This window comes from Saccostrea cucullata, unplaced genomic scaffold (assembly GCF_032062105.1).
Source record: "Saccostrea cucullata isolate Sc308-1 unplaced genomic scaffold, CSIRO_AGI_Scuc_v1 ctg1072, whole genome shotgun sequence".
Classification (NCBI taxonomy): domain Eukaryota; kingdom Metazoa; phylum Mollusca; class Bivalvia; order Ostreida; family Ostreidae; genus Saccostrea; species Saccostrea cuccullata.
In genome coordinates, this window is record NW_026934223.1 from 52,063 (window position 1) to 78,271 (window position 26,209).

General features: G+C 33.9%; 1 protein-coding gene across 1 annotated transcript; it reads right to left on the reverse strand.

Annotated features, from left to right (window-relative positions):
• Positions 1-3,177: 3,177 nt before the first annotated feature.
• On the reverse strand, positions 3,178-24,082 carry LOC134240226 (uncharacterized). Its single transcript, XM_062722325.1, has 8 exons — positions 23,966-24,082; positions 15,404-15,517; positions 12,568-12,742; positions 6,153-6,312; positions 5,821-5,888; positions 5,518-5,590; positions 3,708-3,887; positions 3,178-3,524 (listed from the first exon to the last, which is right to left on the reverse strand). The coding sequence occupies exons 1-8, from the start codon at positions 24,034-24,036 to the stop codon at positions 3,439-3,441; spliced, it is 927 nt and encodes a 308-aa protein (XP_062578309.1). The 5' UTR covers positions 24,037-24,082; the 3' UTR covers positions 3,178-3,438.
• Between the last annotated feature and the right edge of the window lie 2,127 nt (positions 24,083-26,209).

The window sequence follows — 26,209 nt, forward strand, 5'->3', positions numbered from 1 at the left end:
AATGTGGTGAAAATGTTTTATGCTCAATGAACTCTCTTACCTAGACTTTTTGCAAAGATATACATAATATAGGGTTCGAGTCCCACTGTGGGACGTGGAGACCGGTCCTTCGGATGAGACCGTACAAACCTTGTCCCGTGTCGCAGTAGGTGATGGAACGAAAAAGATCCCTCCCTGATCAATGGCCCTCAGTGCCGAGTATAGGACAAAATTTGCAGCTCCCCACCGGCAAGTGGTGACGTCTCCATATAATTGAAAAATTCTCGAGAGGGACGTTTTATATATACAATCAATCATAATATAGGAATTAAAAATTGGGGCTTACCGGGGGGGGGGGGGTCCACTTTCAATTTGCTACCTAAGTAAATAAAGAGTTGATCTGAGAGACCTTCTATATACTCATCGTCTCCTTGTTCTCGATGAGAGTTAATCAATACATGTAAATTAAACTTTTTTTCGAAAGATGAAATCATTGTCCCCCGCTTTCGTTTTTCATTAAATCTCATTCGTCTGTCCGTCAGTCCGTCCGTCCGTCACAAAAACTTTAACCTTGCCCATAACTTCTGATTTAGTGGAGCTATGACTTTCATATTTCACATGTGTATTCTTTGTGACAAGACCTTTCTTTGGGTACCACCAAGTTTGACCTTTTGACCTTGACCTTGGAGTTTGACCCACTTTTACACAAAAATTCCAAACTTTTACTTTGGCCATAACTTTTGAATGGTAGGTACTAGGACTTTCATATTTCACATATGTATTCTTTGTAGCAAGACCTTTTATTGGATACCAACAACTTTGACCTTTTGACCTTGGAGATTTCCATACTTATGAAAATACTTTAACCTTGACCATGATTTTTGAAAGGTTAGGGCTAGGGGTTTCATACTTCATATATATAATTCTTGTGAGAAGACCTTTCATTGAATACCAAGAACTTTGCCCCTTGGACCTTGACCTTGGAGGTTGACCTACTTTTCAAAAACTTTAACCTTGACCATAACTTTTAAATAGTAGATACCAGGACTTTCACATTTCACATATATAATCTTTGTGGCAAGACCTTTCATTTGATACCAACAACCTTGACCTTTTGACCTTGACCTTGGAGATTTTTTGTAGTTTTGAGAGAAATTTAACCTTGACCATAACTTTTGAATAGTAAGGGCTAGGGCTTTCAAATTACACATATGTAATCCTTTTGAGAAGACTTTTCATCGGATACCAAGAACCTTAACCCTTTGACCTTGACCTTGAAGTTCAGTGATAATTTCAAATTACAAATTGATTCTCTCAATTACTGAAATCTAAGTCTAGAATTTTTGTTTTTATACATATTTTTTTTCAAAGTGCGTTAAATGTCCACATGGTTAAAATGTTGATGTACACTCTTAACGCACTTGAAAATTTTTTTCATAGTGCGTTGAGTGTATCCCAAATTTAACGCACTTTGAAAATTTTTTTCAAAGTGCTTTGATTTTGTCCCAATTTTTTAACGCACTTTGAAAAATTTTTTCAAAGTGCGACTTTGAAAAATTTTTTCAAAGTGCGTAATTTTTTCAAAGTGCGTTGACCTTATTGGTAATTGGAAAATGGTGAAATTTTCCAATGTTGTTCCATTATGACTCTTTTTATAAATATGCCTTTTGTTTGCTTTCATCAAATCACGATAAAATTTTAGAAAGGAATTCCACGAACTTTTGGATCAACCCTCGTATGTATTTATTACATAATAAAATATATTCAAACAAAGCATAACTTTTCTGACCGTTATCAATATAAAGGGAAAAACACTGATAAAAGATTAGCTCATTTATATCTATTCACTATGGATATCGACCATTCCCTGACAGAGGCATAAAATATTCTATCAGAAAACTGATTCTGAGTTCAGAAATATTTGTTATTCATGATATTAGTAAAAGAAGATATATTTGGGATACAGTGTCTCCATTGACCTTGTTATCTCACGAGGTTTGAGTGACCTTACAGAAATACCATTGCTTTGTGAAAACTTTGACTAGTGAGTGGGGCTCAATCTCTCAAAGGTATTGAGCAGTACTGTTGAGGCTCTCTAATTTATATTCGATTTCCTAAAGACTTGTATAGTACGAAGTCTGGGCCTGAGTGACGATGACTGAGAATTTGCATAAAATCATTGAGTAGAAGGTTAGGGGGAGATAACTTGAACATTTATCATTAGTAATATTATGAAAAACGTTTCTGGATTACAATAAATTTACTCTACTGGACTTGGTCATTGTTCAGTAAACTTATGAATTTTTGAACAGCATAAAAATGTTTTCTAATATGAGTTAATAGGTATGACACTAGATATAATTTTCATATACGCTTCATATTTTGGTATTTTATGTTGTCATAATAAGTTGTTACTTTTTCTATTCTAATTTCTTCATATCATGATCTGGCAAAAAATAGGCAGCGCTTCATACCTCAAACTATTTTCCATTTGAAGCTGATGCTATATTGATGAAAACCAATGTTAAGAAGTTGTAAAAAGATTTGTGAAAAGAGCAGATGGTCATTAGTCCTTAACAGAATAGAAATGTACGCAAGATATGGTCCAAGTAAAGGGAAGCTGAAGACGTCTCTGGATTAACTTTATTTCTATGATTTTTAAGAGAACGAATAATATATGTTATATCAAAAAAAAAAAAAATGGCTACAGGTTTATTTTAGCAAAGGGATTATATTCATCAATACATGTGTATAAGGTCTGCTGATCCGTATCAGTCCTGCAGAATTCTTATCAGCTCTACAGAATCCGTATCAGTCCTGCAGGATCTAATTTGTCTGCCGCTTAGTATTGGTATTAGTCATGCAGAATCCGTATCAGTCCTGCAGGGTCTAATTTGTCTGCCGCTTAGTATTGGTATTAGTCATGCAGAATCCGTATCAGTCCTGCAGGATCTTTGTCTGCCGTATAGTATTCGTATTAGTCATGCAGAATCCGTATCAGCTCTACATAACCCGTATCAGTCATGCAGGATCTGTATCAGCTTAGCCTTTACATGATTCGCATAAGTCATGCAGGATCCTTATCAGCCCCGTGGAATCCGTATCATTCCTACAGAATCTGTATCAACACTAAAGGATCTGTACATGTATCAGCCCTGGAAGCTTAGACTGCTTCAAAGCGATATAAGCAAAACCCTGTTAATATTTAATATTTAATATGCAACCATTTTCTAACCAAGACGATAGTGAACAAAATTGTGGAAAACAAAACCATCGGTATCACCGACTAACAATATACATTTACATTGCGGTAGTTCATTACAGTGAAAGTTTTGCTAGTTTAAAAACCAACATAGACTACCTCATCAAAAGCTGTAGTATGCTATCAATGTTTTACAAATCAACACTCTCACCCGGTGAGTCGTGTTATACCATTTCATTAAACCATTGTCTAAATATCTAAATGATTGTTTTAACACGCAGAAATGGAATGTATTTGTCATTGAATCCGCTTCCTTTACTAGAGGCTGGTCTATTATCAAAATCTGCAAAAAAGAACGAAAAAAACCTTCTATACTTTGCTGATTTTTTAAAACAAGAATGAACAAGTTAAAAAAAGAATGATTAAATAGAAGAAAATGTTAATTAATTTTGAACATCAGTATACGTAATTTAGATTAGGTTTGAAGACAATGTTTTGATGTAGCACTGTAATTTTCTATGCTTACATGCAACTGAGAATGATCCACACGGAGGCGGAATGTATCTTTTTCTGGAGAATTCCATTCCTTGTAAACTGGAAATACACACTTTGTCCGGCATTGTAGACTCTCTATGGAGCCTCATTTCTTTATATGGAAATTCAGGGAGAGAATGGCCATCTTCTGGGTCATAGAACACCCCGGCCTCTAACAAAGAAACAGGAAGTGTCAAATATTACTGTCTCAAGGAGGGGGAGGGGATCACAGAACACATCATCCCTCAACATAGGGTCACAAGGTATCTGTCTTTATCCAACAAGGATTGAGAAATTTGCATGAAAGGATGAACAGGAACCAAAAAAATATTCCATATTTACGGAATGATATTCTTTAGCTGAAATTTGTTTTAAAAAATTGATTGTTGCATAAACCTCCCCTTTAAACCCTTCTCTTTCCTATAAAAACATTTATTTCAAATTGATGTATTATATGTAAACATTCGTCTTTACTGAAAAACTGATGGTCTCCATATGGCAACATAGCGAAGGTTAAATTTTCATAAATGCAAATTAAACATGTTGATACCCAAAGTAAGGCCTTATCAAAAGAAATACAAATGTTAAATATAAAACCCTAGAACCACCTGTTCAAAAGTCATGGTCATGGTTAGAGTTTTAAGGGTAGGTCAAACTCCGTGGTCAAGGTCAGAGGGTCACGGTTGTTGAATTCTAGAGGAAGGCCTTGTCACAAAGATTACATAATTATGGGAAGTTTGAAAGCCCTAGCCCTACCCATTCAAAAATATTGCCAAGATTATTTTTTTAAAAGGTAGGTCAGACTCCAAGGTCAAGGAGAAAGGGTCAAAGTTGTTGGTATCCATTGAAAGATTTTGTCACAAAAATTGTGAAGTATGAAAGTCCTCGCACCAACCGCTCAAAAGTTATTGCCAAGGTTAAAGTTTATTAACAGGAAGTCATACTCCAGGGTCAAGTCAAAGGGTCAAAGTTGTTAGTATCCATTGAAAGGGCTTGTCACAAAAATTACATGTGTGAAGTTTATTAAAAGGAAGTCAAACTCCAAGGTCAAGTCAAAGGGTCAAAGTTGTTAGTATCCAATGAAAGGGCTTGTCACAAAAATTACATGTGTGAAGTTTGAATGCCCTGTCCATTACCGTAAAAAAATATTGCCAAGGTTAAAGTATTTTAAAAGTAGGTCAATCTCCAAGGTCAATAGATAAAAGTTTTTGGTATCGAATGGAAGGTCTTGTCATAAAGTATACACACTAGTATGTGAAGTATAAAAGTCCTGGCACCAACTGTTCAAACATTATGGCCAAAGTAAAAGTTTCGAAATTTAGCGTTTTTTCCAATATATACTTCAATGTAAAACCTCCCGGCGGTCATGGCTTGAACAAAGTGCTTCCATATAAGCTTCAGCTTGGACAACGGGTCATCAGAAAAGCTCACTTGAGCTAAAGAAACCGCAACGAAAACTTTTTACGCCGACGCCAAGGTTATCACATAAGCTCCCCCCCAATTTCACTGAGGTGAGCTAAATATGAAAATGATAGAGTGATATCTCTATAGTAACCCCCCCCCCTTCCCCTCCTATTTAAAAGATTTTCAATGCAGAATTCTTAACCCTTGGAAAAAGTAATTATTCTAAATTTTGTCATTCTATTGATCTACAAGGACCCTGTATATACATGCATTGCTTCGGTTACTAGTATGTGATACTTTCATTTAAAGGACAAACAACATCTTGTCCTAGAGGAAGAAATGTGGCTGGGTATACGAATAATTAGACATCTATAAGAAAACTTCTGCATCATTCTTACCATCGAAGCAAGGTTGTGTTTTCTTCTTTCTTAGCAGGTATTTGTGTGGATGGGGTGCAGATGGAATGTTGGTCTACAAAAAAAAAATGTCCATTTTATGAAATAGCTAGATGCTCATTCCTCCATGGCACCTAACCCCACTTGTGATGTTATAGAGGTCCGTGTTTTCTCTGTCCCGATTTGTATTGTTTTAATAATAAACCTTTGAGCTTGAATACTGTTCATCTCCATATATTTCATTTCTTAGATATCTGTGCATTATTTTAAATATTTTCTCAGTGCAATATATGTGTACAAACTCACAGTTTCGCAGATAGGGAGTAACATCTCCTCTCTAACATTGCAAGAATCAGCAGGTTGATCAAACGGAACTTTGAAAAAAAATGAAATTCGAGTTAACGTTGGTTACTAAGTATAAAAAAAATTACAGTTCTACACTTTCACATATGCCTTTAAATGTATTAGGAGTAAAGTACTGGTTTACCCGTGTGTATGCAAAAACTGTAAAATATTTTTAATGTAATTCATTATTTAAATTTTCTAGAAAATCTTGTGGAAGAAAAGCTACAAAGCAGCTGTCTTAAATTTGCACTGGATTTGACGTTTTATTACAAAGATGTGCAAGAACCCCTCACCAATGCCATGCGCCATTGTTTCTTTGTCTTTTGACTTTATCGGAGGTTGTCTGTCCGCGGACGGGGGTTTTAGCTTGTAAGACGATTTGTAAGTGGTTTTTATGCCATCTTCATTTACATCCATTTTATCTTCTACCCAGGTATGCACCTTGCAAACGGGCTGTAACAAGTATTCACATTATTCATTAGTTTGCCATATATTAACCTTCATAGCCTACGAAAAATACTGACTTATAAAAATAAAAATTCCGATCATAGTAGATGTAATAAGCAGGCATGAATTGAACCAAAAGTGTGGAAAAGCAACAATGTTTCTAGAAACGAAAAAAACGTTTTTTATCAGTTAAAGGTGATGAATTAATACAAGGGAGAATAACTAAGAAAAGAATGAATCAGAATTCCTTATGAATATGCAAATCTACAAAGCATTTCCCATCATCTACAAAGTTTCATGAAATTCTTTTCAGCGCTTCAGGGAGTAGTCCTAACAAAGCGGGCTGTCTGATGAACAAGTCAAAACATCTAACCCTCTGCAATTCGTACCCTGTGGACACCTTGTCATGCCCCTGATGTTTTAGGGGTTCATGTTCGCTCTGCTCCTGATTTGTATTGTTTGATGGACTTTTGAGCTTGAATACTGTTAGTAAGCCCCATATTTCATGCATATTTATAAGTATATATAAGTATGAGTCTAGCAAAATCCATACTTTTTTAAAAGTGATTACTGTTCAAGTAAGCAACCTTTCTTACACTGACCTTTGATTACCTTTAAGTAAGCTCTCTTGCCAGCGCTGACCGATGATCACAACCTTTCTTACACTGACCTGTGATTACCTTTAAGTAAGCTCTCTTGCCAGCGCTGACCGATGATCACAGTTAAAATAATCATTCTTACCTACACGGATCCGTGACAACAGTAAGTAAGCTTTCTGACTTATATTGACCTTTGATTACAGTTGATTTATTATTGTAATCAAACATTTAACTTTTTTATCTCTATTATACAAATTAAGATTTAAAATTGCTATAAATCTTAGTTAAAGTAATCATCCTAACCTACACTGACCTGTGATTATAGTTAAATTAATCATCGTTACCTCCACTGACCTGTGATTACAGTTAAAGTATTCATCATTACCTACACTGAACTGTGATTATAGTTAAAGTAATCATCCTTACCTACACTGAACTGTGATTATAGTTAAATTAATCATCCTTACCTATACTGACCTGTGATTACAGTTAAGTAATCATCCTACCTACACTGACCTCTGATTACAGTTAAGTAATTATCCTAACCTACACTGACCTGTGATTACAGTTTAATTAATCATCCTTACCTACACTGACCTGTGATTATAGTTAAAGTAATCATCCTACCTACACTGACCTGTGATTACAGTTTAATTAATCATCCTTACCTACACTGACCTGTGATTACAGTTAAGTAATCATCCTTACCTACACTGACCTGTGATTATAGTTAAGTAATCATCCTTACCTACACTGACCTGTGATTATAGTTAAAGTAATCTTCCTTACCTACACTGACCTGTGATTACAGTTTAATTAATCATCCTTACCTACACTGACCTGTGATTATAGTTAAAGTAATCATCCTACCTACACTGACCTGTGATTACAGTTAAATTAATCATCCTTACCTACACTGACCTGTGATTATAGTTAAAGTAATCATCCTTACCTACACTGACCTGTGATTACAGTTAAAGTAATCATCCTACCTACACTGACCTGTGACTACAGTTAAGTAAGTATCCTAACCTACACTGACCTGTAATTGTAATTAAAGTAATCATCCTTACCTACACTGACCTGTAATTGTAATTAAAGTAATCATCCTTACCTACACTGACCTGTGATTATAGTTAAGTAATCATCCTTACCTACACTGACCTGTGATTGCAGTTAATTAATCATCCTTACCTTCACTGACCTGTGATTACAGTTAATCAATCATCCTTACCTACACTGACCTGTGATTACAGTTAATTAATCATCCTAATCTACACTAACCTGTGATTACAGTTAAGAAATCATCCTTACCTACACTAACCTGTGACTACAGTTAAGTAATTATCCTAACCTGCACTCACCTGTAATTGTAATTAAAGTAATCATCCTTACCTACACTGACCTGTTATTATAGTTGAGTAATCATCCTTACCTACACTGACCTGTGATTATAGTTAAATTATAGTTAAAGTAATCATCCTTACCTACACTGACCTGTGATTACAGTTTAATTAATCATCCTTACCTACACTGACCTGTGATTATAGTTAAAGTAATCATCCTACCTACACTGACCTGTGATTACAGTTAAATTAATCATCCTTACCTACACTGACCTGTGATTATAGTTAAAGTAATCATCCTTACCTACACTGACCTGTGATTACAGTTAAAGTAATCATCCTACCTACACTGACCTGTGACTACAGTTAAGTAAGTATCCTAACCTACACTGACCTGTAATTGTAATTAAAGTAATCATCCTTACCTACACTGACCTGTAATTGTAATTAAAGTAATCATCCTTACCTACACTGACCTGTGATTATAGTTAAGTAATCATCCTTACCTACACTGACCTGTGATTGCAGTTAATTAATCATCCTTACCTTCACTGACCTGTGATTACAGTTAATCAATCATCCTTACCTACACTGACCTGTGATTACAGTTAATTAATCATCCTAATCTACACTAACCTGTGATTACAGTTAAGAAATCATCCTTACCTACACTAACCTGTGACTACAGTTAAGTAATTATCCTAACCTGCACTCACCTGTAATTGTAATTAAAGTAATCATCCTTACCTACACTGACCTGTTATTATAGTTGAGTAATCATCCTTACCTACACTGACCTGTGATTATAGTTAAATTAATCATCTTTACCTACACTAACCTGTGACTACAGTTAAGTAATTATCCTAACCTACACTGACCTGTGATTAAGTTAAGTAATCATCCTTACCTTCACTGACCTGTGATTATAGTTAAGTAATCATCCTTACCTACACTGACCTGTGATTATAGTTAAGTAATCATCCTTACCTACACTGACCTGTGATTATAGTTAAGTAATCATCCTTACCTACACTGACCTGTGATTATAGTTAAAGTAATCATCCTTACCTACACTGACCTGTGATTACAGTAAGTTAATCATCCTTACCTACACTAACCTGTGATTATAATTAAGTAATCATCCTTACCTACACTGAACTGTGATTATAGTTAAATTAATCATCCTTACCTACACTGACCTGTGATTACAGTTAAGTAATCATCCTACCTACACTGACCTGTGATTATAGTTAAAGTAATCATCCTTACCTACACTGACCTGTGATTACAGTTTAATTAATCATCCATTCATCCTTACCTACACTGACCTGTGATTACAGTTAAGTAATCATCCTACCTACACTGACCTGTGATTACAGTTAAGCAATTATCCTAACCTACACTGACCTGTGATTACAGTTTAATTAATCATCCTTACCTACACTGACCTGTGATTATAGTTAAAGTAATCATCCTACCTACACTGACCTGTGATTACAGTTTAATTAATCATCCTTACCTACACTGACCTGTGATTATAGTTAAAGTAATCATCCTTACCTACACTGACCTGTGATTACAGTTTAATTAATCATCCTTACCTACACTGACCTGTGATTATAGTTAAAGTAATCATCCTACCTACACTGACCTGTGATTACAGTTAAATTAATCATCCTTACCTACACTGACCTGTGATTATAGTTAAAGTAATCATCCTTACCTACACTGACCTGTGATTACAGTTAAAGTAATCATCCTACCTACACTGACCTGTGATTATAGTTAAAGTAATCATCCTTACCTACACTACTCTGTGATTACAGTTAATTAATCATCCTTACCTACACTGACCTGTGACTACAGTTAAGTAAGTATCCTAACCTACACTGACCTGTAACTGTAATTAAAGTAATCATCCTTACCTACACTGACCTGTAATTGTAATTAAAGTAATCATCCTTACCTACACTGACCTGTGATTATAGTTAAGTAATCATCCTTACCTATACTGACCTGTGATTACAGTTAATTAATCATCCTTACCTTCACTGACCTGTGATTACAGTTAATCAATCATCCTTACCTACACTGACCTATGATTACAGTTAATTAATCATCCTTACCTACACTGACCTGTGATTACAGTTAATTAATCATCCTTACCTACACTAACCTGTGATTACAGTTAAGTAATCATCCTTATCTACACTAACCTGTGATTACAGTTAATTAATCATCCTTACCTACACTGACCTGTGACTACAGTTAAGTAATTATCCTAACCTACACTCACCTGTAATTGTAATTAAAGTAATCATCCTTACCTACACTGACCTGTGATTATAGTTGAGTAATCATCCTTACCTACACTAACCTGTGATTATAGTTAAATTAATCATCCTTACCTACACTAACCTGTGACTACAGTTAAGTAATTATCCTAACCTACACTGACCTGTGATTAAGTTAAGTAATCATCCTTACCTTCACTGACCTGTGATTATAGTTAAGTAATCATCCTTACCTACACTGACCTGTGATTATAGTTAAAGTAATCATCCTTACCTACACTGACCTGTGATTATAGTTAAGTAATCATCCTTACCTACACTGACCTGTGATTATAGTTAAGTAATCATCCTTACCTACACTGACCTGTGATTATAGTTAAAGTAATCATCCTTACCTACACTGACCTGTGATTACAGTAAGTTAATCATCCTTACCTACACTGACCTGTGATTATAATTAAGTAATCATCCTTACCTACACTGACCTGTGACTACAGTTAAGTAATCATCCTTACCTACACTGACCTGTGATTACAGTTAATTAATCATCCTTACCTTCACTGACCTGTGATTACAGTTAATTAATCATCCTTACTTACATTGACCTGTGATTACAGTTAATTTATCATCCTTACCTACACTGACCTGTGATTACAGTTAAGAAATCATCCTTACCTACACTGACCTGTGATTACAGTTAAGAAATCATCCTAACCTACAATAACCTGTGATTACAGTAAATTAATCATCCTTACCTACACTAACCTGTGATTACAGTTAATTAATCATCCTTACCTACACTAACCTGTGATTACAGTTAATTAATCATCCTTACCTACACTGACCTGTGACTACAGTTAAGTAATTATCCTAACCTACACTGACCTGTAATTGTAATTAAAGTAATCATCCTTACCTACACTGACCTGTGATTACAGTTAATTAATCATCCTTACCTACACTGAACTGTGATTACAGTTAATTAATCATCCTTACCTACACTGACCTGTGATTACAGTTAAGTAATCATCCTTACCTACACTGACCTGTGATTATAGTTAAGTAATCATCCTTACCTACACTAACCTGTGATTACAGTTAAGAAATCATCCTAACCTACACTAACCTGTGATTACAGTAAATTAATCATCCTTACCTACTCTGACCTGTGATTATAGTAAAGTAATCATCCTTACCTACACTAACCTGTGATTACAGTTAATTAATCATCTTACCTACACTGACCTGTGACTACAGTTAAGTAATTATCCTAACCTACACTGACCTGTGATTAAGTTAAGTAATCATCCTTACCTTCACTGACCTGTGATTATAGTTAAGTAATCATCCTTACCTACACTGACCTGTGATTACAGTTAAGTAATCATCCTACCTACACTGACCTGTGATTATAGTTAAAGTAATCATCCTTACCTACACTTACCTGTGATTATAGTTAAATTAATCATCCTTACCTACACTGACCTGTGATTACAGTTAATTGATCATCCTAACCTACACTGACCTGTGATTATAGTTAAATTAATCATCCTTACCTACACTGACCTGTGATTAAGTTAAGTAATCATCCTTACCTTCACTGACCTGTGATTATAGTTAAGTAATCATCCTTACCTACACTGACCTGTGATTACAGTTAAGTAATCATCCTACCTACACTGACCTTTGATTACAGTTAAAGTAATCATCCTTACCTACACTGACCTGTGATTATAGTTAAATTAATCATCCTTACCTACACTGACCTGTGATTACAGTTAATTGATCATCCTAACCTACACTGACCTGTGATTATAGTTAAATTAATCATCCTTACCTACACTGACCTGTGATTATAGTTAAAGTAATCATCCTTACTTATACTGACCTGTGATTACACTAATCTTTGTTTACAGTTAAGTTAACATCCTACAGTGACCTGATATTACAGTTATCCTGACCAATGATTACAGTTAACTTTCTTACCTACACTAACATGCATGTGTGAGTACAATTCAGTACCTTAGCGTTTATTCTGTGTATATGAAATATCTGTTTAGATTGAGGATTGTGTTTCCTAGAATCCAGAGTTGTAACTATAAATGGCGGTCTTTCAATAGGCCGTTGCGACATGTCTAAAACTTTGAAGCGAAAGCGGTTCTCCGTGTTCCATGTTGAAATTTTTGAGCACCTCTTTCTGTAAAACAGTCATAGATATTTATGAGCGTTATATCTTAGGATTCACAAATGGTTCATATCAAATTTCCTCCAAACAGTGTATCTGTAGTCATTTAAAAAGGGGTAGGGGTATATTGATTATTTCTTAAACTACATGTATCTGTGGGACAACAGCTAGCAACAGGTTTGCACAGTATATCGCGGAGGTCATGACTTCTCGTGTCCATTTTTTGAAATAGAGTACACACCAAATTCCGTAAAAGAAGGGAATAAAATACATTCTAATGCAAATGGTTTGTAAAACTCATTTTGACTGGCTAATGTGCTTTGTTTGAAGCAGTAAAACGAGCATTAACGGGAGTGAAAGCTTTTCACTGTGACGTCATAATAGAGCGACGCAAAAACACAATGCTCCGTGACGTATTTCATGTCACAAAACTCAACAAAATAAGACATAAACTACAAACAGAATGCATAGATTGCTTCTATTTTGGTATTTGCGACCGTTAATGCTGATTTAACGGTCGCAAACATCCGTTTCACCGGCTCCGCTTACGCGTCGCCGGTAAAACTCAGTTTGCGACCGTTAAATCAGCATTAACGGTCGCAAATACCAAAATAGAAGATAGTTATTCCCTAATTCATTATCGACTGAGTTCGGGGGCAACATGCGTTTTGTCGGACCCAAGAACCAAACTGTTTGCCTGAGGCCGTTAGGCCGAAGGCAGACAGTTCGGTTCGAGGGTCGACAAAACCCATTTTGCCCCAGAGCTCATTCAATAAATGTTTTTTATATACAAAACATATTATCCATATACAGGTTTAGCTCACTGTGCCAAGTGTTGTCTTCAAATGTACAAATACATGTATTGTCCTTTCACGATGGCAAACCATATACATGAACATACCGATCGAGCATGAAGTGCAAGGTTGATATGCTTTTTGTGAAGTTGATATAAATATTGATTGGTCAATCACATTTGACATGTTATATTATTTTTTATGGGACAAATAAGAGACAAACAGCGACTATAAAGAATTTGTGCTTTTTAATGTCCACTTTGAATGTCAGGCTTGGATTTTTCCCGAATTGATCTTATTTTGTTTAATTCATTTAGTTTATTTTTTCCCTTGGTAACATTAGTCAATATCGGTAAACTATAATTAAACACGTAACACAAACCAACCCAATCAGATTTATTCGATTACGATGTTCAGATAATAATTACTGATATATAATTTTGCACTGGTTCAACCTTGTACTTTTTAGACTTATTTTTATTGTATCATATACCATTAGAAAAAAATCGTGAAATAAAACAGTTATAAAAATTAAAAAAATCACGTCTAAAAATCAAAAGAATTTGAACCGTCCTAGGTGATACATTACCGAAGATATCGTGGTTTTTCTGATACTGGCCACAGAGAAGGAGTTTTTGGCAAGTATTCCATGTTAATACACTACAGTGTGAATCTAAATACTGTCCAGTATTCTGAGTTGATTAGGTGTTATATTTACATCAACTTATACATGTTATATTAAGAAATCTCCAAAGAAGCTCACATTACTTGTTGAGAATGGAAACGACCAGTAGGGATTTTAAAATCAAATCTGTTAACGAGTATGTTGTAATATAAGAAAACGTTAGTACAAAAGGCTATCAACCATTCAATGGAACAATATACATGTGTGCTTTTCCCTTGATTTTAGATTGATACTTTAAATTTACACAACCTTAACTTTCTAGATTCAAAGTAATCTTTGTAAGGTAAACCTCGGTAAATAGCTTTCGGTGCTTTTATGTACACAAGAAATTTGTCAAATGGAGTTGACAAGATTTTTTTTTCTAGTTTCAAAATCAAAGAAATGTGTTGGCTTTAACACAATGTGAAAACAATGATATTGTTCGAATTATTTTTCATTGATAAGTACATAATTGTTTGATATCAGAGCTGCAAATACAATGTGTAGAGTTATTGACATGAACAAGAAATGAACAAATGAAAGACGGAAAGAACAGGACAACGGAATTTAAAAAAAAATCTTATTATGAACACAAAGCCAGCATAGAGTCAATTTCTTATGGGAAATTAATAATGGAGAAATTCAAAGTCGGGTGTTTTTCACACTGTGAAAATATAATTTTATTAATTCATATTCACATTGTCTTAAGGAAAACTGAAAAACATGAAAAAGATATATAAAATACATGGTTACTATCTTGAAATATATAAGCGATATTTGGGCGAGGGTAAGAAAACGTGATAGAGGGCGAGGCTTGCCGCTTATATTTTAAGACAGTTATCATGTATTTTGTTTATCCTGCAACCAAATTTTACATTTGAACGTCCAAAACAAGCTATTTTCGACAGATTTAGGCACATCTCTGCAGTTGAAAACTATGACGCCATAAACATTGCAGTATATATGACGTCACAATGCTTTTAGAACGTCGGAATACATGCACGAGGCTTTATTAGGGCAGTGACCGGATAAAGCTTTGGTTTTAAATATTAGGTTACCTTTATTAGGTCAATGCAAGGGGTAGTTGCAGGATAAAAAACAATATTACATACTAAGGTATATAATTTATTCTATTTTACTGATGAAAAAGCTTTTAGCTCGAAAGCTAAAGTGCAGTGCAGATGTGTATAAATCTGATTGAGAAATTAAACCTACTTATCTTGCTTATCGCCGGTTGCTCCTAAATTCAAACATGGCAACCTCTCTTCTTTGTTTTTCTTTTTGAGTTTTTTCGCTAACTCTGTAGAAGCAGTAATGAGTTCATCAACCCTAGAAAAAAAAAATTAATTGTAACTATTAAGTACAGACGAGACGTTCCTTAATAATATACAAAATTTTCCAAGAGTTTATTATTGCTACTTAAACATGTTTACTCACAAAAAAATGAGGTACCTTACCAGGCATTTCTGAAAGATACCAGGGGTAGTTTTTCTTATATAATCCTTTTGGGAAGAAAAATAATTTTCCAATTTCAAATGTTTAAGTGTTCGGATTTTTAAAAAAACGTTTAGAAACTGGTTTAGAAATCTGAATGTAATTAAAATATTGAATATTTTTCATACATTTATATGAAGATATACAAAACAGATATTGAGGAACGTCTCGTTTGACTTTAATGAAATAAACCCTTGTTGCACTAAAAAAAATTAACTATAGATTTTTTTTTCCATTTACACCGCTAGAGATCTATATAATTATAAATATATATAAGTACAAGTAAGAATGTCAAGCTTGGAATGTTGAAAATGTATGTTCTGGTTTGAGTCGTAATTCCAAATGAATTTAATAAAATAACTGCTGGTGTTTTTCTGTGTAGACTGGTATAACTTTTATCAAAATTCTTCAGACTAGCAGAATGCCAGAATTATGGAACCTCTCAATAAATAAAATTTGATCCAGGAAATTGCAACAATTATAGAGGATTATGTGTAACACTTTTTTATCGGTTTAAACAGCCTACTCCAATATAAACCCGTCTTAACAAGCAAATTCAAAGAACTGTGGTCTTTCGCTTTCGGTGTCTTTGTGGGTGAGATTTCATTTGTTTTACGACATATTGTGTCAAAATGAACGCCCTATCAAATATCATTTAAAAATTATCGCTGAAGTTGATTTTTTTTTAAATAAGGTCAGTCGTGAAGGTCAAGTCAAGGGATCAGAAATCATAGCATCCTCGGAAATATCTTGTCACAAGTAATGCACATGTCAAATATAAAAGTCCTATCTCTTCTCAATATAAGGAACAAGATGTGTTTGTGAAACACTGATGACCCGTATGGCAACAAAGTTAAGATTAAACTTTTCTTAAATGCAATTTGAATACATTATAACCCAAAGTAGGGTCTTCTCACAAGAAATACGATTGTTATAAAAGGCCTAACACCATCTGTTCAAAAGGTTATGGCCAGGGATAAGTTTTTGAAATGTACGTCAAACTCCAAGGTTAAAGGGTCAAGGTAGTTGGTTTATGAAGAAAGGTCTTCTCACAAGTATTACATATGTGAAGAATAAAAGCCCTAGCCCTAACCGTTCAAATGTTATGACCAAGGTTTAAGTTTTTAAAGAGTAGGTCAAACTCCAAGTTCAAGGTCAAAGTTCTTGATATCCAATGAAAGGTCCTGTCACAAGGATTAAATATGTCAAGTATGAAAGCCCTATCCCTTACCGTTCAAAAGTTATGGCCAAGGTTAAAGTTTTTTCATAAGTACGGAAATCTCCAAGGTCAAGGTCAAAAGTTCAATGTTGTTTGTATCAAATGAAAGTTCTTGCCACAAAGAACACATATGTGAAATATGAAAGTCCTAAAATTTACTGTTCAAAAGTTATGGCCATTGTCATAGTTTTTAAAAAGTAGACCAAACTCCAAGGTCAAGGTCAAAGGGTCAATGTTCTTGATATCCAATGAAAGGTCTTTTCATAAGGATTACATGTACATATGTCAATGTTCTTGATATCCAATGAAAGGTCTTTTCATAAGGATTACATGTACATATGTAAAGTAAGAAAGCCCTAACCCTTACCGTTCAAAGATTACGGCCAAGGTTAAAGTTTTGTCATAAGTAGATATCTCCTAGGTCAAGGTAAAAAGGTAAAACTTGTTGGTATCCAATAAAAGGCCTTGCCACAAAGAATAAATGTGTGAAATATAAAAGCCTTAGTTTCTACCGTTCAAAAGTTATGGCTAAAGTAAAAGTTAAGAATGTTTGTGTAAAAGTGGGACAAACTCCAAGGCCAATGTCAAAAGGTCAAATTTGGTGGTACCCAAAGAAAGGTCTTGTCACAAGGAATACACAAGTGAAATATGAAAGCCACAGCTCCTTTCAATCAGAAGTTATGGGCAAGGTTAAAGTTTTTGTGACGGACGGACAGACGGATAGGCGAATGAGATTTAATGTCCCCTCGTTTTCGCAAAAGCGGGGGACAATAAATATAGAGTATATGAAGGATTGTTAAGTCACTTCCTGGCAGGATTATGTAATATATATGCTTTTGTGCCAAAATAAGAATTGAATTTGAATGAACTTTTTTTCTCCTTACTGACAAAGCAGTGGAGAGAAGATATGTATGGATAATATAATAAAATAAACGAACAAATATTACATGCCTGAAAAATAGATACCAAAGGGTATAGTATTAAATAAGTGAGCCAACTCTCTCGATTGTAATATCTGGAAATTTTCAATTTTTGCTATACTCGTTAATTTTACATTTATTACATGAAAATCATATCAAATTTCAAGACATTTGGATGACTTCAATTCAGTATTACAATTTATGAATTCTTATCTATAGTCTCAATATGAAATTTTGTATTCCCAGACCTAAATGAACAATATTTCTTGGATTGTTAAGGAAGTAAAATCAACAAATATTTTTTAAAGACGAATGATTTTTATAAGCGGATTCACGAATTCTGGTTGGGGGAGGCTTGTCACAACCCTTCCTAAAACACATTTTAATATCAATAATCATATTATGCGCAATTTTATATCAGTTATTTTCTGGTAAGTCAAATTTAATTGATAGTCATTGAGCTGTGATTTGAGATTATCAATTTGGATTTTATTTATAAGAGTCCAACAACTCAACCCATCCCTAAAATTCCCTATTTCATCGTGTGTGACGACACCTCTCGCCACCATGTACAAACGTATGTCTTCTCAATTTTATTATAATCAGTAGATAGATCTATATATTTAAAGAAGACCGAAACAAATTGAATGAGTGATTTCTGTGTCAGATTCATTGACTTACCCTTACAAATGTCAAATGAAAAAAAACAACATTTAAATCTTAATTCAATATCTTTTATCTAAAACTTGTATAAATTATTATGAGCATCATTTATACCCCCTTCTCAATATCGCCAGTTAAATGAGTATGTCTATATTTTTCAAACTTGTTTTCTTTAATGAAAGACGGAAGATATATAGAGTTCTTATCCAGTTTTATAATAGTCTTGAAATCTATTTCCGTGATAATTTAAAACCAACTTAAACGACTTCCTTCATGCATTTGTCCGTCCGTCCGTCTGTCCAGGTGTCTGCCTGTCTCTCTAATGAAACGCAATCACATGGACATAGGCAGGCAATGAATACTACAAACGACTGATGATGATTATAATTTAGGATTGCCTTTGTATTAGCTGATCGGGGGGTTTGAATAACATTGAGAGAATACTTGCCGTTTTGGTTGCGGAATTTCTGGAATGCTGACCATATTGAAAAAAATTGATCAACGACAACTATATATTTTCTCAAAAGGAAGACAGATCACATCCATTAGAAAAAAATCGTAGTTATGGCATTAAAAAGTCACTTTAACATTTCAGTCTGGCAGTAGTTACGGATTTAGTGTTCTCCTCAAGGTGTTGTGAATGTAATGTCTCAATCCTGTTAAATATCAGGTTCCGAGAGGTCAAATACGGGTAATTAAACATGTGCAGTTCTAGCTTAAGTATTATTTAATACTCGTACTACTTCTCTTAATCACAACGAATTAAATTTTAATTATTCTGTTCGGTTATATACTTATACGTTGTACAATGAATTAAATATCTACAAGATATACGAACACTTTGAAACTGTGTTTGTAAGTTTTGAATGAAAACAGATGCAGAGGATAACTGCAAATTCAACATAATTGCATGTTTAAGAGAATCACGCTCCGTGGATAATAGTATACAGATTCCACTTTTTCCTGTAAAGATTGTGACAACTGTAACATATGTTTAAAAACCGTCCCTCTACTATCTTTTGATGCTCTAACAGGCGCGAATCCAAGAATTTGTCCATGGGATGGGAGGTGCTTTCCGCTGCATTTCATTTCCGGAAATATGCATAGCATTTCCGATATTTTTTTTATTTCATTTCCGACATTTTTTATTTTCATTTCCGACATAATTTTCTTTTCATTTCCGGAATTTACCTGTGCGGCAATTCTATGGTTTCTAAGTAAAAGAAAATGGAATTTTAAAAGTATTTATACCAAAATATTAATAAAAAACATCTATACATATATATATGCATACATGTAGCACTTTGTCTAGGTGAAAGTGTTCAATGAGCATAAAATTTTTTCACCACATTTAATGTGCACTTAATTATATGTCAGTGACAGCACCATACTTATGTCCAAGTCACTAATAGATTTACAAAATTGGATTTCAATTATATATTTATTTATGATTTAATCCTTCAAATTTTTCATAAGTAAAGTTATCAAATTTGTTAATATAGGCACTACATATGTATTTGAAAAATGTCGGAAATGAAAACAAAAAAATGTCCGAAATGAAAACTAAAAAATGTCGGAAATGAAAAGTTGATAATTACCTAAAATTCCGGAAATGAAATACAGCCGGTGCTTTTCACCTCAGGTATAATTTTTCTCGACCAAGCCAACACAAAATTATTTTGAGACTGAAAAACCTATTGTGTGTGTGTGTGTGTGGGGGGGGGGGGGGTGTTGTTAGTTACTCCATTACATATATTTGACTATTTTGGTCAAACTCCTGCAGCAACTATGGGAGACCGGCAGGATAAAACATTTTTTTATTTGCTTTTATATATACATATACGAGGGTTGTCCAAAAAGTTCGAGGACTATGACGTTTTTGTTAAAATATATGATTTTATATGTATCTATTGTATATCAAAATATTTCTTATGAAAAAGCAAGTCAGAATGATTTAGTTTTTATTGATGGAACTTAATATTTTTGTTAAAAATTTGGGTCTTCAAAGGTCGCGGATAGTGCGCATGGACCAGTCTGACGTCAAGCTAATTTCATTATAACGTCAGCATTTGGATTTTGAATTATAACACATGTTCATGGACACACACTACTTTTTTTTTTATGGCGACACACTTCCAAGTGCTATCAAAAATCTTTACGTATAAATTATAATTCATTTAATTTTTAAAATTCAAAATAATTCACAAAAAATTACGAGCGTCATCAACATAAACAGTTTGTATACACAAACTGCACAGCCTGGTCCGACGCATCGTCGCAAACCACGGCCAAAATGTACGCTCCTCTCCTAGGAGAGAGCTATATATGCGAACTCCGGACCGTGGCTTGAGACGATGAGTCCGACGCTGCGCTAGATTTATAACAACGTCATGAATAGAAATCTCCATTTTCAGCAAATTACACGTGTTTATATTTTCTTTGAGTGTCTTTGAATTTGCACACAACGTTGAAAAATCGTATGTACCAATTTCAAATCAATAAACTAAATATTTTTCAATAATTTTAAGTTGTTTTATCAAAAAAGTCTGTCTCTTACTTCGTTTTTTTTTCGTATAAAAACATATTTTTTGATTGGACGCTGCCCCGTTCGAACGTCCGACGTCGATTTTTTCGTCGAGTTTTGACACATACACACTACATATTTGTTACAGTCTTTGTTTGGTATTTTCAATGTCTATATAGTAAGCGATACTCTAGATATCAGAAAACGATGATAGCCTCTTTATTTTGTTACATATAATTTTCATTAAGTTTTGACTTGTTTCATATAGAAAACTAGTTTTAATTGTAACGGGGACCGTTACAGATGTTCCCCAAACGCTCCCCAAAACTCTTTTTGTGCCATTTTCCTGTAAGACATTTTTAAAATATACTCAGTATCAAAGAATTTCATATAAGAATTATTAAAGCTACAATGATATCAACTATATTTTATTTAACTCATTGCACGCGCACGCACGTGCATGCACATGCAAGATGATCATAACAGGTTGTCTTAACCATTAACATTTCTTTGTGTCGTGAGAATCAATTAGACAAATCATAAGAAATATAAATGTTACCGTTTTTCAAATATATTGGTCATTTTGCATATTGTGCGCGTGCACGTGCATGCATGCGTGTCCTTGCATTCCATTTTGATAGTAGCATAATGTAGTAATCCATCATACCTATTCATATTCTAAATTTCATTCCGTTTTGTTGAGAACCAAAAAAGTTATAGGCATTTAAAGTTTCAGCCAATCAGATTACAGCACATGTGCATGCGCATGATTTTATGATAATTCTTATATTCATGCTGTAGATCTTCATAACGTATGACTATGTTCAAAATTTCAAAGGATTTTATGTCTTTAGTTTCATCAGAGAGAAGCGCACGTGCATGCGCGTGAGATCTTGCTATAAAGACCATGTCGTCATGTCTACACTACTAATATATCCTTTCATAATGGAATTCAAAGCATTTCATCAAAAAATAGAAAAGTTACGGCTATATCTATTATATTGGTCATTTCACGTATTGCACGTGCGCGCTCTTGCAAGCACGTGCGCGCAAAATGACCTTGATTCCGCAAATCTACATTACATGTCTACTGACCCTAAAAAGGTTTTACCTAAGTTTTCATATACCCAGGAAGAAGAAGAAGAAGAAAAATTAATTAGATGTCTTCCGACCGATTTTAAGCTGCCTCATCTCATTTCAGAATTTTTTTTGTTTACGTTCATTTACAGCAGTCTCTCAACATATATCATGATTATTACAGGTAAACCTCAAAATATCTTTAAATATAGCTTTTAAAAATCGGCAAAATATTTTATACATGTTATAAAAGTGAGAAAAGGCATTTGCAATTGAAAAATGACAGAAACAAAGAAAAAATTTTTTCGAACCCCCGACAGTGGGACAAAGTTTGGTTCGGTCATATCTTTTCAATATATGCACGCATCAAGACACGGAACACATATTTAAAATTCTCATTAGACACACTATAAACCCTGAAAATCCTAAAGAAAAATATTTAAAAACAAAAAAGTTGAAAAATTGGACTTTTTGAATTCACTTCCGTTTGCGACCGGAAGTGCCGACGACGAAAAATAAAGGTCGTCGTTCAGATTGGAGTTTGATGTTCTATTACCTCAGTGAGTTTCACTTTCATATCTTCAGCTGTTCTCGAGAAAACTGCTGGACAAATTGCCTTTTAAAAAAAACAAAAATCCCCCAAAATCGCGAACGGAGGTGAATTTCGAAAAAAAGAAAAACACGTCTGGAGATATTCTCATGATGCATCATCCCTGTAAAAATCTTTTAGATCCGTCCACGCACAGCTGAGATATCGCTCTAACTTGAAAAAAAGAAAAATAATAATAATAATAATAATAAAAAACAGACGAATAACAATAAGGTCTTTTTAATAAGAAACAGAGTAAAAACAATATGTTCCCCAACTTCGTTTGGGGAACATAATAATCATTTTAATTCAAACGCTTTATATCAGATTTTATGGCATTTTAACCTTGATCTGCGCGCACTATCTGCAACCTTTAAAGACCCCGATTTTTACAGATATATATTACGTTCCATCAATAAAAATCATATCATTTTGATTTGTTTTTTCATAAGAAATATTTTGATATATAACAGATTTATATAGAACCATTTATTTTCACAAAAACGTCATTGTCCACGAACTTTTTGGACAACCCTCGTACAGTGAACTTGACACCATGAATTGAAGTTGATTCTTATCATTTTACAATCTTCTCTTGTATAAAGGCCTAATATCTCTTATACAAAAGGTAAATATTTACTTTATAAACTTCATATTTAGTAAAATGAGGAAAAATTTCTTGGAAAGTTCATTTTAAAAGTTTGCGGACAAATACACAGATTTTTTGGGTTACAAAAAATGAAGCATAAACCTATTTTGTCGTAAAAATATACTTTTATGACATTAACATTAGTATTTATCCGAGAAATACATGTACTTAAGTCAATTTAGTTAATGTCCATGTCACAAACATTTCTTCACGAGTTGGACAGCGTAGTAGTTAGCGTGTTACTTTCTAGCAGCTGATCCTGTAGCTCACTGTCTGAAAAAACTGAATGGATGTTCGATCTTTCGATATATTTTTTTTTTGAAGAGCTAGTTCTGCAGCGAGTAAGTCTCAGAGGTAAATTAAACTGACGTTATCACAGTTTGAATATTTTTTTCTATAGCTATATATCATGAGCTATGGGCATTCTGAAGCATACACCTATCTCCGCTTTACTTTAAATCATGTCGCAGTTACTTTTCCCTGCGATCCGAAATCTTTGGTTTTTGCTTTTTTTTTTGGGGGGGGGGGGGGGGGGGGGGGGGGGGGGGTTGTAGGGTTTCAGAATATTTTCTCAACCCAGTAGACCACACTCTCTTTAGATATACACACTCTGAAAAGAAAATATATCTAATAGAAACTTACCATTTGTGTGACGAGTATGGATAACATGTCGGATGTAAGTCATAATCCTTGTGGGTTCTTTCTAACATCATTCACAGTAACTACGCGTTTCTAGTTGTTATCAATGTATTTTAGCGTCGTCAACGCTGCGTTTTGAATTGTGACGTCACAATTAATGTATGTTTTCTTTTTTTATTCTTTTTATTCATGTACCAGGGTATCTTTTCTACATTATATTGTGAATTGCACGTTCCCAAGATTTTGGGCAGATCATGAAAGGTAACTTTATCGATATAAATAAGTATCGAGTGAACAAATATTAACAGTTTAAATGAATTGAAGGAATTTAAGATAAGATAACGGTACTTTCGCGAAACAAGAAGTAAACAAATGCTTCTTTTATCATCAAGATATGAAGTCGCACTTGATCCTGTCTTTATAGTTTTGTGTCATACAAATCAATAGATGAAAATCCAAAGTTATTCAAGAACTAATTCAGATTATTGAACAGCATATAGAATAGCTGTATTGAGATATTTTAAATTCAACGATTTTATTATCAATAAAAATGAAAAAAAGAGAATACCTTTCAGCGGAAAATAAAATTTTATGCCGGGTAAAAAAGAACGCAATTTGATACAAAATTCAGCCATTCTACTGCAATTTTCATATGAACATAATTTCTTCTTCTACATTTCTGCGCATAAAGGTACATAAAAATAACTATAAGTATTTTTTTACATGTTGAAAAAAAATAATATACGTACACAGCCTATCATGAATATCAATATATTATTCTAGGAATGTTCTTGAGTTATTGGTGTGTAAATCACACAGACTTGTCACGTAGGCAATACTAGGCATATTTGATGAAGTGCGTTAGCTTTTGAAATGAAACTTTACAAACTCCGAAGATTTTGACGTTAAAGGTCAAGACCATAAATTCTGTGTTTTATTACTATCTCTAGAAGCCTTTAAACTTTTGCAGTGAAATTTTAACTCCCCGTGGCCTAAGGAAGACCCATATTTTGGGGTCAAAAGGTCAAGGTCGTAAATTCATAGATACTGTGTGTGTGTGAGGGTGTGTGTGTGACGTTAATTCACGGGCGATTCATCAAGAAGCTTTGGCAATTAATTTTTTTTACCACAACTATGGCCCCGCCTGCCCTTCTCAAATTACCCTATACGGTATATACAGTATAAGGCCAATATCTAAATCTTAACAAAAGCGGAAAATGATATCAGATATCGAAATATAAAGATAAACTAGGAAATCATGTATTTTTGATAAGTTTTTGTGTCTAATAAAAATTCATAGTAGCTGGAAATGGGGTGGAGGCGGGTGTACCATTCGTCAGGTGTCTGTACTCGATATATTCACATTTTACATTTCATCCCCAGTTCGATTCATTGTTGTACACTCTAAAAATTTCGGTCTACACTCACTGAAAATGTTTCCACATAAGTTTCAACTTTCTTGGCCCAGTGGCTTTGGAGTAGAATATTTTTCCAAGATATTCCCATTGTGGTCCCGCCCTACCCCCAGTGGTCATGATTTGAACAAACTTGAATTAACACTACTTAAGGATATTCGATCCTCAGCCAGGAAGGATAACTCCAAAAATTAATATTTAATTTAAAATGCATTAAAATGAACCTTGAAAATGAAATTTTTTCATACAACAATTTTCATTTTATTTATCTTTATAAGACTGAAAGTTTTTGTAAGTCTTAGAAAAGGTCTTACAAAAGTTGACATTTGTACCCTATAAAAGAAAAAAAAAATAATACAGTTTTAAAGAAATAAGATTTTCATGAATCCAGCCTTAGATACCAATGCTTATTAGCATGATATGAAATAAGTGATTTGTGGTGTCTTGCAATAAAAGCAAAAGCCTTTTACACTATGTTTTATAGAAAACATGACAAAAATAGAAGACAAAAAATACCAAATAAGTATAAAAATAATGACAATTTCTCTGAATGCCAGGATACCTATCGTTTTTAACCTAAAATATATTTGTTGATCAATTTGCAATTAGAAAATGCATTGCTGATATTCCAATTCGCTTTTTATACAAAAATAATGGAGACTTGACAATTTTCCCTTTATAATATGATTAACTTTGATTTTTTTAAAACTATGCATTCCTATGTAAAACTTTGATCACTCATAGTTGACCAAACAAACCCTGGGGCTTATGATTTTTAACAAACTCGAGTCTACATTACCTAAGGATGATTCCACGTTTCATCTTTCTTGGC

What these genes read in the sequence shown, in the direction of transcription:
- LOC134240226 (XM_062722325.1), bottom strand. Translation starts at nt 24,036, where the DNA reads ATGATGTTAGAAAGAACCCACAAGGATTATGACTTACATCCGACATGT. An exon ending in TACACAGAATAAACGCTAAG is followed by an intron (nt 6,313 to 12,567) that starts GTACTGAATTGT and finishes TACTTGTTACAG; the next exon opens with CCCGTTTGCAAGGTGCATAC. An exon ending in AACACAACCTTGCTTCGATG is followed by an intron (nt 3,888 to 5,517) that starts GTAAGAATGATG and finishes TTTCTTTGTTAG; the next exon opens with AGGCCGGGGTGTTCTATGAC.